Here is a 12,955-nt window from a genome sequence, read left to right as displayed (position 1 = left end):
TTTCAGTGTATCGTGTAACAGTACCAAAACAATTGTGATAATCCTAACATCATACCAAGGTAAGTTCCAGAAGGTTTAAAACATTGGAAATAAAAATAGAGCAAGTAGTAGACCTGGGTTCCATCCCTGGGTCAGGAAGATCCCCTGGAGAAGGAAATGGCAATCACTCCAGTATTCTTGTCTGGAGAATTCCATGGACAGAAGAGCCTGGTGGGCTATAGCCTAGGCGGTTACAAAGAGTCGGACATGACTTAGCAACTAACACTCACTTTTTCGGACCTTTCTAAGCAGAGAAACAAAGACAGAAACTATAAAGAAAAACAGTGAATTCAAAGACATCTATTTTTATTTAACAAACATTCCTAAACATTTACTACAGTCGAGGAATAAACTCAGTCTGGGTGTGCCATGTGAGAAAAAGAAACAGTCCCCACCATGAAGACAGAGTCTAGAAGAGACAGAATAAACCATTACAAATTCATTCAAGAAAATCCAAGTCATTGTCTCCCTTGCTCTCACAGCCCACATCCCGCTGGGAAATGGCCTGGACGCCGCTTTCAGATCCTATCGAGGGGCCAGCCACTGCTCGCTACCACCACGCTGCCACGCCCACCTCCCCACTGATTAGGACAGGAGCTTTCTGGCTAGTTCCCCACTTTGACCCCATCCCACCAAGCCTATTCGCCAAGCAGTAAGGAGAGGAATCCTTTCACAACTCAAGTCACACCGTGCCACTCCTGGCTATAAGCCCTATGTTTCGCCCACAGTAAAAGTGAAAATCACAACAGACTTACCAAGCTCTACATCCTCAGTCCCTCCATCTACTCCATCTTCCCACTGCTCTCACCTCACTTGCTCGGTTCTAGCCAACCTGGTTTCTCTGGTGCTTCTTGAAGAGCCAGGCATACTTCTAACTTAAGTCTGTACCTCAGCTGTTCCTCTAACAAGAATGCCCTTAGCCTGTATGTTCACCTGGTTAACTCCCTCACCTGTTCCAAGTGCTGGTTCAATTGAGCTTGACATGCCACTTAAAATGACAGCTCTCCATCCCAATGTACCTCATCCCACAGACTCCTGATCTCTCCTACCCTGTGTTCCACCTATTTTTTCTTCTGCAGCTTGCATCATTTCTAGTACACTACACAATTTACTTATCATGTTTTTTATTTACTATTTATCTCACCTGACTACAATGCAAACTCCATAAGAAGAGGGATCTCTGTTTTGTTTGGGACTTTGCAAAGTCCCAAAACTCTGGCACAAACTGGAGCTCTATAAATCCATGTTGATGGAATGAATGAATTTATCCAATAAGCAAAGAGTCATGAGCCTGATAAACCTAGCAGTTATACATAGCTGGTGAGAAAATAATGTAAGTTTTCTAGAGGGTAATCAATCAATATGTATTTAAATATATTATAGTAAATAGTTCAAGTCTAAAGTGTTTGGCCTTTCCATTAAGTAATTCCACTTCTAGGTACCCAAATTAAAAAAAAATTATAGATGCACAAAGATTTATGTATAAGATAAGATTTCATATAGCCATTATAAATTGTACACATCTGTATTTACTACAGTAACTATTTACTAGAGTAATACTTTCAAACAAAAACTCAGGGTGTGTGTATATTACACCAAGTCTTCTCAACCAGAGACTCAGATACATTCCTCCTCAGTCTAAGCACAGCAGGTCTCTATTCAGATTTCTATCTTGGTAGGACTCAAGGAAAGAGCACATCCATTCAATATCTTTAATCTGTTCTACAATTTAAAACCCAAAAAGAACAACTGGCTAAATGTGTATTTATTAGCAGCTACTACTGAACTTCTCAGAAAACTGTTAACTTGTTAAAGGCAGACTCCCCCCATCCATCCACTCACATGATGTCCAGCACAGAATCATTCCGAATGACCTTATGGGAGACATCCGCTAGCAGGAAAAGACCTCCATCTGTCCTCCGGATGCTAGCTGCATAGCCCGGCCAGATCTGCAATCTGAAGACACAGACGGCCTTTACCCCGGGATGCTAAAAGAACCACAGATATTTCCATGCCCTCATTTGAGGCAATACTTTGGGCAGATACTGCCGCTCCCCAATAACAATGAGAAAGCAATAGGAAACAAATGAAGTCAGCATCACTATGAACTTAATAAAACACTTAACTAACTCACAAATTGTACCTGCTATCATAAAAAACTGATACAGTGATTGCAATGAAAATTTTCTTTGTAGAACGTTCAAAACGTTTTGAAGGAAGAAGAAACCACCACCAACCTGTGCTGCTGCAGTACCATAGCACTTGTAGGGTCATAGAAGTTTCTTCCCACAAGCTTCATATCTAAAAGTTTCATTACCCTGAAATAAAGAGCAAAGAATGAGTTTTCTAGTAGAAGATTTAAAAATAAGTAAGTTCAAGTGCTCTTAGCTACATTTTCCTTTGGAAGCCTAAAAGGGGAGAAAGGCTGATGCTTTTTACACAATATAGCATTTATGTACAGAACACTCTTAACAAAAGGAAAATAAAAATTACCAAAGCATTTATCTCACTGTATATGCAAATGATTGCAGCTTTTTCTCCTAACTAGGTAACCAAAAATCAAGTTGACTTCCCAAGCTCAATTTACATTACTTTACCCTATTAACTAAAAATAGTACAAGAGAGTCCATTTCTAAATTTGTGAGTATCAGTCTGGCACAGGAAGTTATGTTTGTTCCTAGCAGTTCAGCTTACTAAGTAGAAATCAGGTTTTGTGTTTTATAAAAGAAGTGGTTTGGGAATAACAGTTTCATGAAAATTTGAGAGTTTTCAGAAGAGTAGAAACAAAAAATTATGAGCTGTCTATATCCAAACCTTCAAAGGACCGAGAGAAATTCTAGCAAAAATTTTTACATACTACCTCTTCATGTAGACCCATCACGGTGTTGAATGTAACATCATTAAATATACACCATCAACATTTGCTTTTAAAGTTCCTGAATGAATCAAAGGAACCCATCTCCCTCTAGCCAACCACTTCAGACCTACTTTCATATACCCAAATCTGTCCAATCACCCAAGATAAGTTAGCCTTTAATGTCATGCGTTTATTTATTAAATATTTCCACTGTAGTTTTAATGCCATCCAAGGCTCCTGAAGAGCTTTGTTACAAAGACTGAGGTTAAAGAAAATAAGACTTCAGCCATTTCTCACCGACGGAATACAACATTGTAGAAGGGAATGCACAAATCAGAACAGGGCTCCAGGATCTTTGTCAACTGAATCTTAATGGTGATCTCAGCACTGTCAGTTTTCCTTTGACTCTTTAACTCAAGAACCTAACAAATAAACACATGTATGTAAAAAGAAATGCCATTACCAAGCCCTAATCTAATCCAACTTGTGTTCTAGAACACTAACATATCTTAATCATGTTTTATTTTTTTCTGTTACTTTGCTGTCCACACTAGACAAATCACAGCAAGACAAGCAGGATTTACAAGAGGATTTGGTAAGAGACACCCAATGGAGAACTAGCAATAGAGCCTCATGATTTTGAAATCTTATAGTATTCTTTGTCACTGAGGTCAAAGGCTTCCAACCACTCCTCTTAAAGAAAGAAGGAACTAGAAAGAACTCATATATAAAAAGTCTCAGTTTGCAGTTTCTTGATTGTAGAGAAGTCAGCCCTCACTCTCACAATAGGAAAGTACAACTCAAATGTTCAGGGACACTATGATTTCCCACCACTCTGGCTTCGTCCCAAAATGCATTTCCTATTTGTTCTCACTTGCTGAAGTCTAACAGGTAGATAGAGAATGGATCCATCAAAAGCAGTGACATTTCCGGTGACAGCTTGATGGTCCTTCAACATGCCAAACCTCATGCTTTTGCACTCCACGTCGGGGCTAGAAAATAATAAAGAGGATTTTACTTCAGTATGACTTTACAGTAGGGCAGTAGGTTTGTTAGAGAAAGAGTCACTTGTGACTACTGCTCCATCTAGTGGTCATACTAAATAATTCAAATATCTCTCTTATTAAAAGGATGGGGAACACATGGCGGATTCAAGTCAATGTTTGGCAAAACCAATACAGTATTGTAACGTAAAATAAATAAATTAAATAAATAAATAAATAAAAACTCCCACCAAAAAAAAAAAAAAAAGAACTCTGACCCAAAACCCACTTAAAATAAAGACAATCCTCACTCAAACATAACTGCCTTAGCATGTCAGGGTACATTCTTTGAGAGTTTAGACCAGAGGGCCAAACAACTTCTACAGAAAGGTTTTACAGGCCATATGGTTTCTTCTGTAACTACTCATCTCTGCTAACATAGCACGAAAGCCTTATAGACCACGTGAAGTAAACTAATAAGCAAGGCTATGTTCTAGCAACACTTTATTACAGAAATAGGCAGTGGGTCAGATTTCCCCGGCAGTCTTGCCATAGTCTGCTAATCCCTGATCCAACATCTGTAGAAATACACACTTTTTAAAAAATATATTTTTAAAAAACAGTATTTTAGTCTAACCATTTTTCACTCAACAATTTCAACTTTTTATCAATTCATTGGCATAAATCTTAGTTTTGAAAAATTCCAACAGCTATTTTGTACAATGATTTTCCCATTAGATTACAGTAATGCACAACCTTATCCTACAACTTCGAAATGTAAACAAATCGAAGGCTAAAAAGGGTCAAACATGTTCAAGTATGTGAAGAAAGATAAAAACTACAAAAAGTTCAGGTGGTAATCCAGTACAGTCATTGCCAAAACTAAGCACTCACATGCTAACATCACATTTCAAAACGCTTCTTCAAAAAAAAATCATATATTAATATACACAAGGCATTATGCCCCAGACAACTTTTGAGTTAGTCTTTTTAGAGCCCTATCATGTCAAGGAATCCACAGGATGACCAGTCACTGTAGTGCATCCTCTCGGTATTCTCTCAAAGGCCTGGCATTCTCATCACATTGTAACTTCAAAGGTCCACAACTACAATCTCAAAATGTATAGAATCCACGTTGTCTCCACAGCCTGGTCAACGCACAGATCCATGAGGAGTCACACACCAGTTCCTGTTTCAGGAACAGCTGTCAGTCCACTTTCCTCACATTAACACCCATCTCTGTTCCTTACGTTCCAGAACAGGCCCATTCTTACTACCTTCTCCTCCTGTGAGTTCAATTTCATCCAGTTTCTTGGCTCCTTCTCTCGTCATACATGCTCAGCTCTGGTTTCTTACCTCACGGAAATATTTAAAGCAATCTGGCTACCCTCTCTAATCAGCATTTCATTTCTCAATCATCTTACAAACTTTTAAAATAAGTGGTTAATTCACTGGCTATTTCTCATGGCCCATGCTCCCCTTTGTTCTTTTAATCTATTTTTTTTTCCCTAATAACATTAAGGAAAAGGAATACAAATACAAGATAAGTTAAAAGGTTATGAAGGGATCTATGCAAGTAAAGGGGCTTCCCAGGTAGGGCCTCTGGTAAAGAATATGCCTGCCAATGCAGGAGACCTGAGAGACAGAAGTTCAATCGTTGGTTGGGAAGATCCCCTGGAGGAGAGCGTAGCAACCATACCAGTATTCTTGCCGGGTAAATCCCATGGACAGAGAAGCCTGGTGGGCTACAGTCCTACAGTCCATAGGGTCGCAGAGAGTCCAGTACGACTGAGTACCATGCAAGTAAAAGGCCCTGAACCTAAGTTTCATGAACTTCAAAGAAAATCCACTTCTAACCTCATGCATAAAATTGCGCCTATTAAGTTAAAATCTGGATTGGTAATACAGCTAAACAGACACACAGAAAAGTTAATGTCAAACTTACTGCAAGGATTTGAGTATTTGAAGTTCTGTAAGGGGGGTAAATGCATCAAGAATTATACAGAAAAACAATTCAGTTATTCCTATTGCATTATTTCTTTACTGTTCTCTAAGAAGTAAACAATACAGGGTGAGGGGAAGCTTTGAATACCTGAAAGTCACATGATATTGATAAACTGCTTCATTATGACACTGTATTTTGATAAGGTTCAATCCCAAAGATTGAGGTGTTCCCTTTGATCCTTGCTTCACAAAAAGCTCTCTAGAAAATAAAAAAAAATAAATAAAAGCACCCACAGATACCAAAGATGAACAGTCCATGCCACAAAAATACAAAGCAGCAAAGAAAGAAGGACAGATGGATTGGGGGAAGTAGTATTTTATAGGTACACAGGTCCTCAAGACATACAAAAGAAGCTTTGAAAGAAAGAAGGAGAATTCTTGCAATTTCTAATTAGAGCAGCAAGGTCACCCTATTTGTCCTGGAATAACTAGGCCAGGTAACTAAGAACATAAGAATTAGTTCTATAGAGAAAAATGAACAGCTGCAATGTATTTCCCAGATAATTTCCTTATGTACAACATGACAAGGAATTATCTATGTATGAACTGGGAAGGAAATGCAAAGTCATGAGTTGATTGATATATATTATCAGGACTAACCCCATTTCACCTCATCAGGAATTGTCCACTTTCTGTCATTCTCCCCACTGGCAAAAAACAAAACAACCCTGTGATGCCTACCACAAGGGAGGACTTTAGACACAACAGGAGAGGGTGTGCAATCCTATGAGAGAACAGTGTGCAATCCTATGAGAGAACAGAATGTGCAATCCTATGAGAAGGCCTCCACCACATCATCCCCAAGCAGGAAGGCAGCACTCCCAACTTACTTCTTGCGGTCTGCAGTCCCAAGTGGAGGGGTATTAAGGGAGTATAGTGGGGCCTGGGGCAGAGGTGAGAGCTGGGCAGGATCCTGATAAGGCAGGCTGAGAGCACCAGGAGCCTTGTATATTCCTCTGCCTAAACCACCAGCTGCTCTTCCCAATGGTGACAAAGATGCGTCCAAATTCCCTCTTCTGAGCATCCTGAATCGTTGAAAAGAGACAAATCAGGACTTTCTTAATCATGCTTCTATCTATGCTCCCAACTAAATGAGTGCTCAAATCTCATTCTTTCCCTGGAGGTGTCAGCAAAAGGGACCCAAGTATCAGGATTCTCTCTGAATCCAATATGCCAACAAGACTCACTCATCAATTACTATTAATTTGGACTCTGAGGGCCAACTTCCATAGCAGAAATTGAGGTGGAAGTCTGACCCACCTGGGATAAAGAATCAGCACCATCAGTATGACTTCTTAAGAGGGCAAACAGAGTGGTGAACTGTGCTGTGGAAAACTGCTTTTACCTTGTCCGAAGACTGACTGGGTCAGTAGTTACTGACTACTTTTGGAAAATGCCCACTCTTATCATGAAACCATGCACTGTTTCCTTGTGAGACAATATAACCCACTTTAGAGTTTCTCTTTGGACTTGGAGATATTTCATCTAAATTTGATAGCTACCCAAGGAGGCAACTTTACCCACCTATTCCAACCAACGGAGGCCTCTGCCATCTTGCTATCCCCAGCTGCCAACAATGAAGGATCCAGAAATGTGGGATGGGGTTCTTCTTTGACCTTGCATGCCATACTGGTAGGTAAGCCTAGACCTAAAATGCCTCTACCTAAAGGAAAAGTCAGATCCCAGCTGTAACTGTGAGCTGAACATTTTGTAAAGTACAGTATTTTTTTTGAAGGTAAACTGTGTTAATTTAAGAACAAAGCAATGATACACAACATCACATTTTCTCAAGTTAGTTTTCCACATACCTAAAGGAGGCATCTCCCGTTTCAGAGGGGTCTGGGATGCTGTTTCAAGGCCCAGCCCTCGGAACATTGAGACTAAACCCACAGACTCCTACAGAAAGTCAAAGAATAATGTTACTATAAGATACAGTTTAAAAGGCCAGAAATATTGTTTTCTTCAAACCTTGGTAAATAATAAAAATTATCCACTTAAATTCTATAAATGTCAAGAATAAAGGATAAAAACACCTCATAAAAATTGTTTAAATCCTTATGGTTTGAAGAATACTTATAACTATGTCATCTTAGGCTTTTAAACATAAATATAGTTCATGATTTTATAAACATAGTTCAGATTAGGTTTTTAAGCATAAATATAGTTCATACTCAGAGAAGGCAAAATGGCAACCCACTCGAGTACTCTTGCCTGGAAAATCCCATGGGCGGAGGAGCCTGGTAGGCTGCAGTCCATGTGGTCACTAAGAGTCAGACACGACTGAGCAACTTCACTTTCACTTTACACTTTCATGCATTGGAGAAGGAAACGGCAACCCACTCCAGTGTTCTTGCCTGGAGAATCCCAGGGACAGGGGAGCCTGCCGTCTTATGGGGTCGCACAGAGTCAGACACGACTGAAGCAACTTTGCAGCAGCAGCAGCAGCAGCAGCAGCATACTTTGGCCAACCAATGTGAAGAACTGACTCATTTAAAAGACCCTGACACTGAGAAAGACTGAAGCCAGGAGGAGAAGGGGATGACAGAGGAAGAGATGGTTGGATGGTATCACTGACTCGATGGACAGAGTTTGAGTAAGCTCCAGCAGTTCGTGATGGACAGGGAAGCCTGGTGTGCTGCAGTCCACAGGGTCACAAAGAGCTGGACAGGACTGAGCGACTGAACTGAACTGATAGTTCATGATTTAATATAAGTATTCCAAATGCAACAGAACTACTTTTCTAGTTCATTTCCTGTACACCTAATGTAAGAGGGCACAAGCATACCAGCTAATAAATTTTCCCAAAAAAACATGTCATTTAAGGGTATCAGAAGTCTTGGGGTGTGTTTTTTTTTTTTTTTAAACAATCCTCAACAACACTTGTTACTGTTTTCCTGTGGCAGTCTTGGAAGTTCTCTACTGTTACACCAATCAGAGTTGCCACATATAGACTCAAGCAATCCATCTGAGTGAAAACACAGGATTACTGTCATCAGTGTTTCTTTTTATAGAACGTTATATCTAACACGGCCAACACCACTTAACATGGTCAAACTGCATTATTAGGTTCTTCCTATATCTAACTCTCTATTCTTTGAAATTTGTTAATTACAGACAAAAACCATTTTAACAATTACTATATAATCAGGAGATTAAGAATGCACATCCATGTAAGTATATACACAGCAGTAACAATAGCCGCAGATCATTTTTTCTTTAAAATTTGGGCACAGAGCCTTCTGAAGGGAACTATTCTTAACAATTATGACCTTAGCGGCAACAGTGGCTGCTAATACCACAGAGTTGTGAAAATCTAAACACTAAAGGCTGTATCTCTAAACCATTCATGTATGTGTGTACATATTTATACTTTTAGAAGCCAGGAAACTAAGCCATTTACCCAAGTCCATCTAACATTCATTATTAGGCACTTTTTCTAGACCTGCAATTCAAGAACTTGAAATATATTCCTAGAAGATGAAACTACTTGTTAAAGGGGGAAATAAAAACGACCCCTGCTTTCATATAGGGCTTCCTAGTTTCCTATGTACCTTGAAACCCATTATTTATAGTGATAAGCTGCATGCTGCTACTATGTATACAGATATGGTCTTACCTTTTGCACTGGCCCACTCTGTGGACTCGGCTCCTTTTGCTTTCCAAACACATGGCCCCTGCCTGTAGGTCCTGCCCTGCTCAGAGCTGTGTCCAAAGGTTTTGGAGCTTGTGGCCAAGAGCCTGGCATCCGCACAGACTGAGATGGGTGCACGGGAGACAGGCCCCTGAAGCGTGGTCGGACAGGATCCATTGTAAGGCTGCAGAGGACATGAGTGTCAATCTGTCCTTGTTAATTACCTGCCATAATTTTATAGTTTAAATGATTCCCAAAGGGTTTCCTTTTCCTTCACAACAGACTCACAAAGCATTAAAAGAAAAAAAAGCTACTTTGGATCATACCAATGATACTCCTATATTATATTCACAATACATTATATTCAAAAGTTTCTACTTAGCCCAGAATGTTCTAAATACTCTCAATCAGCAATCTCTTAAAGGTCAAATTCTCCTTAATTTTACTCATATTTTCTACCCAAAAAGCTTCTTTGAGAACTCAGTCCTGCAAGTTAACTACCAGTTGGGGAAGACAGTATTTTTTATGTATGAGCATGATTTTGCTTTATAAGTAAGTATATAGTTAACATCACAAAAATTTTCTGTCAATAAATATTTATGTTTTGCTTTATTTGGGGCATCTCTACCAGTGACCTAATCTTTTTTCCAGTCTATTTTCATAGTAAACTATTCCATCTCCTCCTTGATTCCTTAGTATGCTTCTCTGAATCTTTATCCAATTCCTTTCAACAGAGCTCTTTTCTCTAACTCTATCAGAACTGAGGTCTTCAGCATATAGACCCTTCCTCATTTGAGCCTATGATTCCTGCTTAGTCTCACAGGTGACATTTAATACCTGCCCCTGCCCTCAAGGTAACCAGGGATGCTGCTCTTCTCGGCCCTCAAGTCTGAGACTCACCAAGCCTCTTCAAAATCACTTTATATAATCTAGACTTCAAGACTTCTCTTTTTATAAAAGGCCATGCCAGGCTTCCTTGGTAGCTCAGCTGGTAAAGAATCCGCCTGCAATCTGGAAGACCTGGGTTCAATCCCTGGGTTGGGAAGATCCCCCGGAGAAGGGAACTGCTACCCACTCCAGTATTCTGGCCTGGAGAATTCCATGGACTGTATGTATAGCCCATGGAGTCACAAAGAGTCCAACATGACTGAGCAACTTTCACTTTTAAGGGCATATAGGATCTTAGTTCCCCAGCTAGGAATCGAACCTATGCCCCCTGACGCAGAAGCATAAAGACTTAACCACTGGACCCCTAGCAAAGGCCCACGACTCTTTCAGGGTCTCCTTTTCACTGTCCTGACTCACCCCAATTCCCAAAGAAGCTTCTGTAATTAACAAGTAAGCCTCTTTTTAATTTTCACAAACCTGTCTTAACTATAAATTACTGAGAAATCAGGTCATGCACATAAAGAAAAGGCTGACATACAATTTCTAAGTCAATTCTACAGATGAAAGTGGTTCAGGATTTGGCAAAACTTTTTTATACAAACTATTATTTTTTACACTAAAACAAAAAGGCATGCCTCCTCCTCAAAGGCTACTAGAGTTCTCCCCTGTAATTGTTCAAACTCCTTTTCAGTTAGCCTGACCTCTTGGCTCACGCCTTCCCACCACCACTGGAAGAAACCAGAGCAATCAGTAGCCTAACTGGTACACACTGAGAGGCACCGTGACACCTACCAATTACAAGATTTCTGGAATCCTCTTCTTTCTTCACCCCTCTCTCACCTCCACCATCACTTCTACAGATTCAAGCACCTCCTCCAGAAAGCCGTCCCGTACTGTGGATTTTCTCCTTTGATTATTTAACAAATAGCTGGCTGAGTCTAAGAGCCAACCCAGAAGAAACCCAGGACAGACAGGTCCCAGGACAGGCGAGGCCTACGTTCTGCACTCTTCCAAGTGCGAGCTCCAGACTGGGGTCTATGACCGGGATGTAACCAGAAGGGAAGGGCCCCTACGCTCCTTCCACCTGGAGAAAGCATCATTCCCCAAATCAAGACTCCACCAGCGGTCTGGCCCACTGTTCCTGCCCAAGGAACACTCAACGCATTCAACCACCTCCCTGCCAAGAGCCTCCTCCCTCCTCGGTTCCACATTTTCGAGGGCTTGCCTTCCTCTTACACCCCCAACCTCAAATAACGACTTCCCGCCCCCACCCCAGGCCCAGCCTCCACCCAGGGGCCCACAGACTCCATGCTTTCCCAAGGCGGGGGCGGGGAGAGAGGGCCACAGGGACCCTAGCTTACCACCGAGAACTTGAGTTCGAGTGCACCTGACCTGTAGCAGAGCGACCTTTGCCTCCCTGGTCTTCCACACCTGCGTTCTGTCCTCTCACCAGAGCTGGACTCCACCGAGCAGCTTGGCTGTGCCTCAGGAGAAGCCGGTGCTCAACGTTCCTACCACACCAAAAGCCCACATGCTCCAGACCTCGAGTTCCCGTCCTCTCGCGAGGCCTAAGGGACTGAACCCATTGGCCAAATGACGTGCCATTCAGAAGAACCAGACATCTCATTGGCTCTTCTGCAAAGAGCCTCCCTCTCCAATTCCAGCCGTCTCACGCCGTGGTGGCGAGGTTCACCCGGAAAGGGTGCTCAAAGTCAGCAGGGGGGAAGTGGGGGGGGGGGCCCAAAAGTTAGGAGTGAAATTAAGTGTTGAAGTATGTTTCGCTTTCAACATCCCGAGTCTCTTACTGAGCAACTCATTACAGAGAGTTAGCTTACATGCTCATGTAGAAATTGACTTGCCTCAACCTTCCCGTTGGGGCTTCCCTCGTGGCTCAGGTGGTAAAGAATCCACCTGCAATGCAGGAGACCTGGGCTCGACCCCTGGGTTGGCAAGATGTGGAGAAGGGAACGGCTACCTGCTCCAGTATTCTGGCCACGAGAATTCCGTGGACTGTACAGTTCATGGGGTCACAAAGAATCGGACACGACTCAGCGACTTTCACTTTCGCTTTCAACCTTCCCATTGGGGCTTCCCCGATGGCTCAAGCTGTAGAGAATCACCCCGGCAGTGCAGGCGACACAGGACACGCAGGTTCGCTCCCTGGGTCAGGAAGATCCCCTGAAGGAGGAATTGGCAACCCACTCCAATATTCTTGCCTGGAGAATCCCATGGACAGAGGAGCCTGGCTGGCTACAGTCCATGGGAGCTCAAAGAGTCTGACGTGGCTGAGCATGCACAGGCATAGCTTTCCCCTTTAGAAGATATTGAGGATGGTGGTGCATAGAAATGAGCTTGAGTTACAGTCAAACAATTATGCGATCTCTGTGCCCCACTGTTTTTATATATAAAACTGGGAAAAAAACTGGAATAAAATCATCCATTCATAGGGTTGTATGGAAATTACATGTGTATGCTCAGTAGTGTCCAACTCTTTGTGACCCCATGGACTGTAGCCTGTCAGACTCCTCTGTCTGTGGAATTTTCAAGGCAAGA

General features: G+C 41.7%; 1 protein-coding gene across 1 annotated transcript in view; it reads right to left on the bottom strand.

Moving 5' to 3' along the window:
* The window catches only part of PIWIL2 (piwi like RNA-mediated gene silencing 2), a 63,455-nt gene extending 53,764 nt beyond the window's left edge, over positions 1–9,691 (bottom strand). Inside the window, exons 1-9 of the mRNA XM_018052836.1 lie at positions 9,500–9,691; positions 7,692–7,779; positions 7,408–7,546; positions 6,714–6,908; positions 5,972–6,082; positions 3,771–3,888; positions 3,194–3,318; positions 2,277–2,357; positions 1,882–1,995 (exon numbers count right to left, since the gene is read on the bottom strand). Of these exons, the coding sequence (XP_017908325.1) occupies positions 1,882–1,995; positions 2,277–2,357; positions 3,194–3,318; positions 3,771–3,888; positions 5,972–6,082; positions 6,714–6,908; positions 7,408–7,546; positions 7,692–7,779; positions 9,500–9,691 (1,163 nt within the window). The remainder of the gene's footprint in view (positions 1–1,881; positions 1,996–2,276; positions 2,358–3,193; positions 3,319–3,770; positions 3,889–5,971; positions 6,083–6,713; positions 6,909–7,407; positions 7,547–7,691; positions 7,780–9,499) is intronic.

This window comes from Capra hircus, chromosome 8, assembly GCF_001704415.2.
Source record: "Capra hircus breed San Clemente chromosome 8, ASM170441v1, whole genome shotgun sequence".
Lineage (NCBI taxonomy): Eukaryota > Metazoa > Chordata > Mammalia > Artiodactyla > Bovidae > Capra > Capra hircus.
Note: the sequence above shows the minus strand (reverse complement) of the source record. Positions and strands in the feature narration are given on the sequence as shown.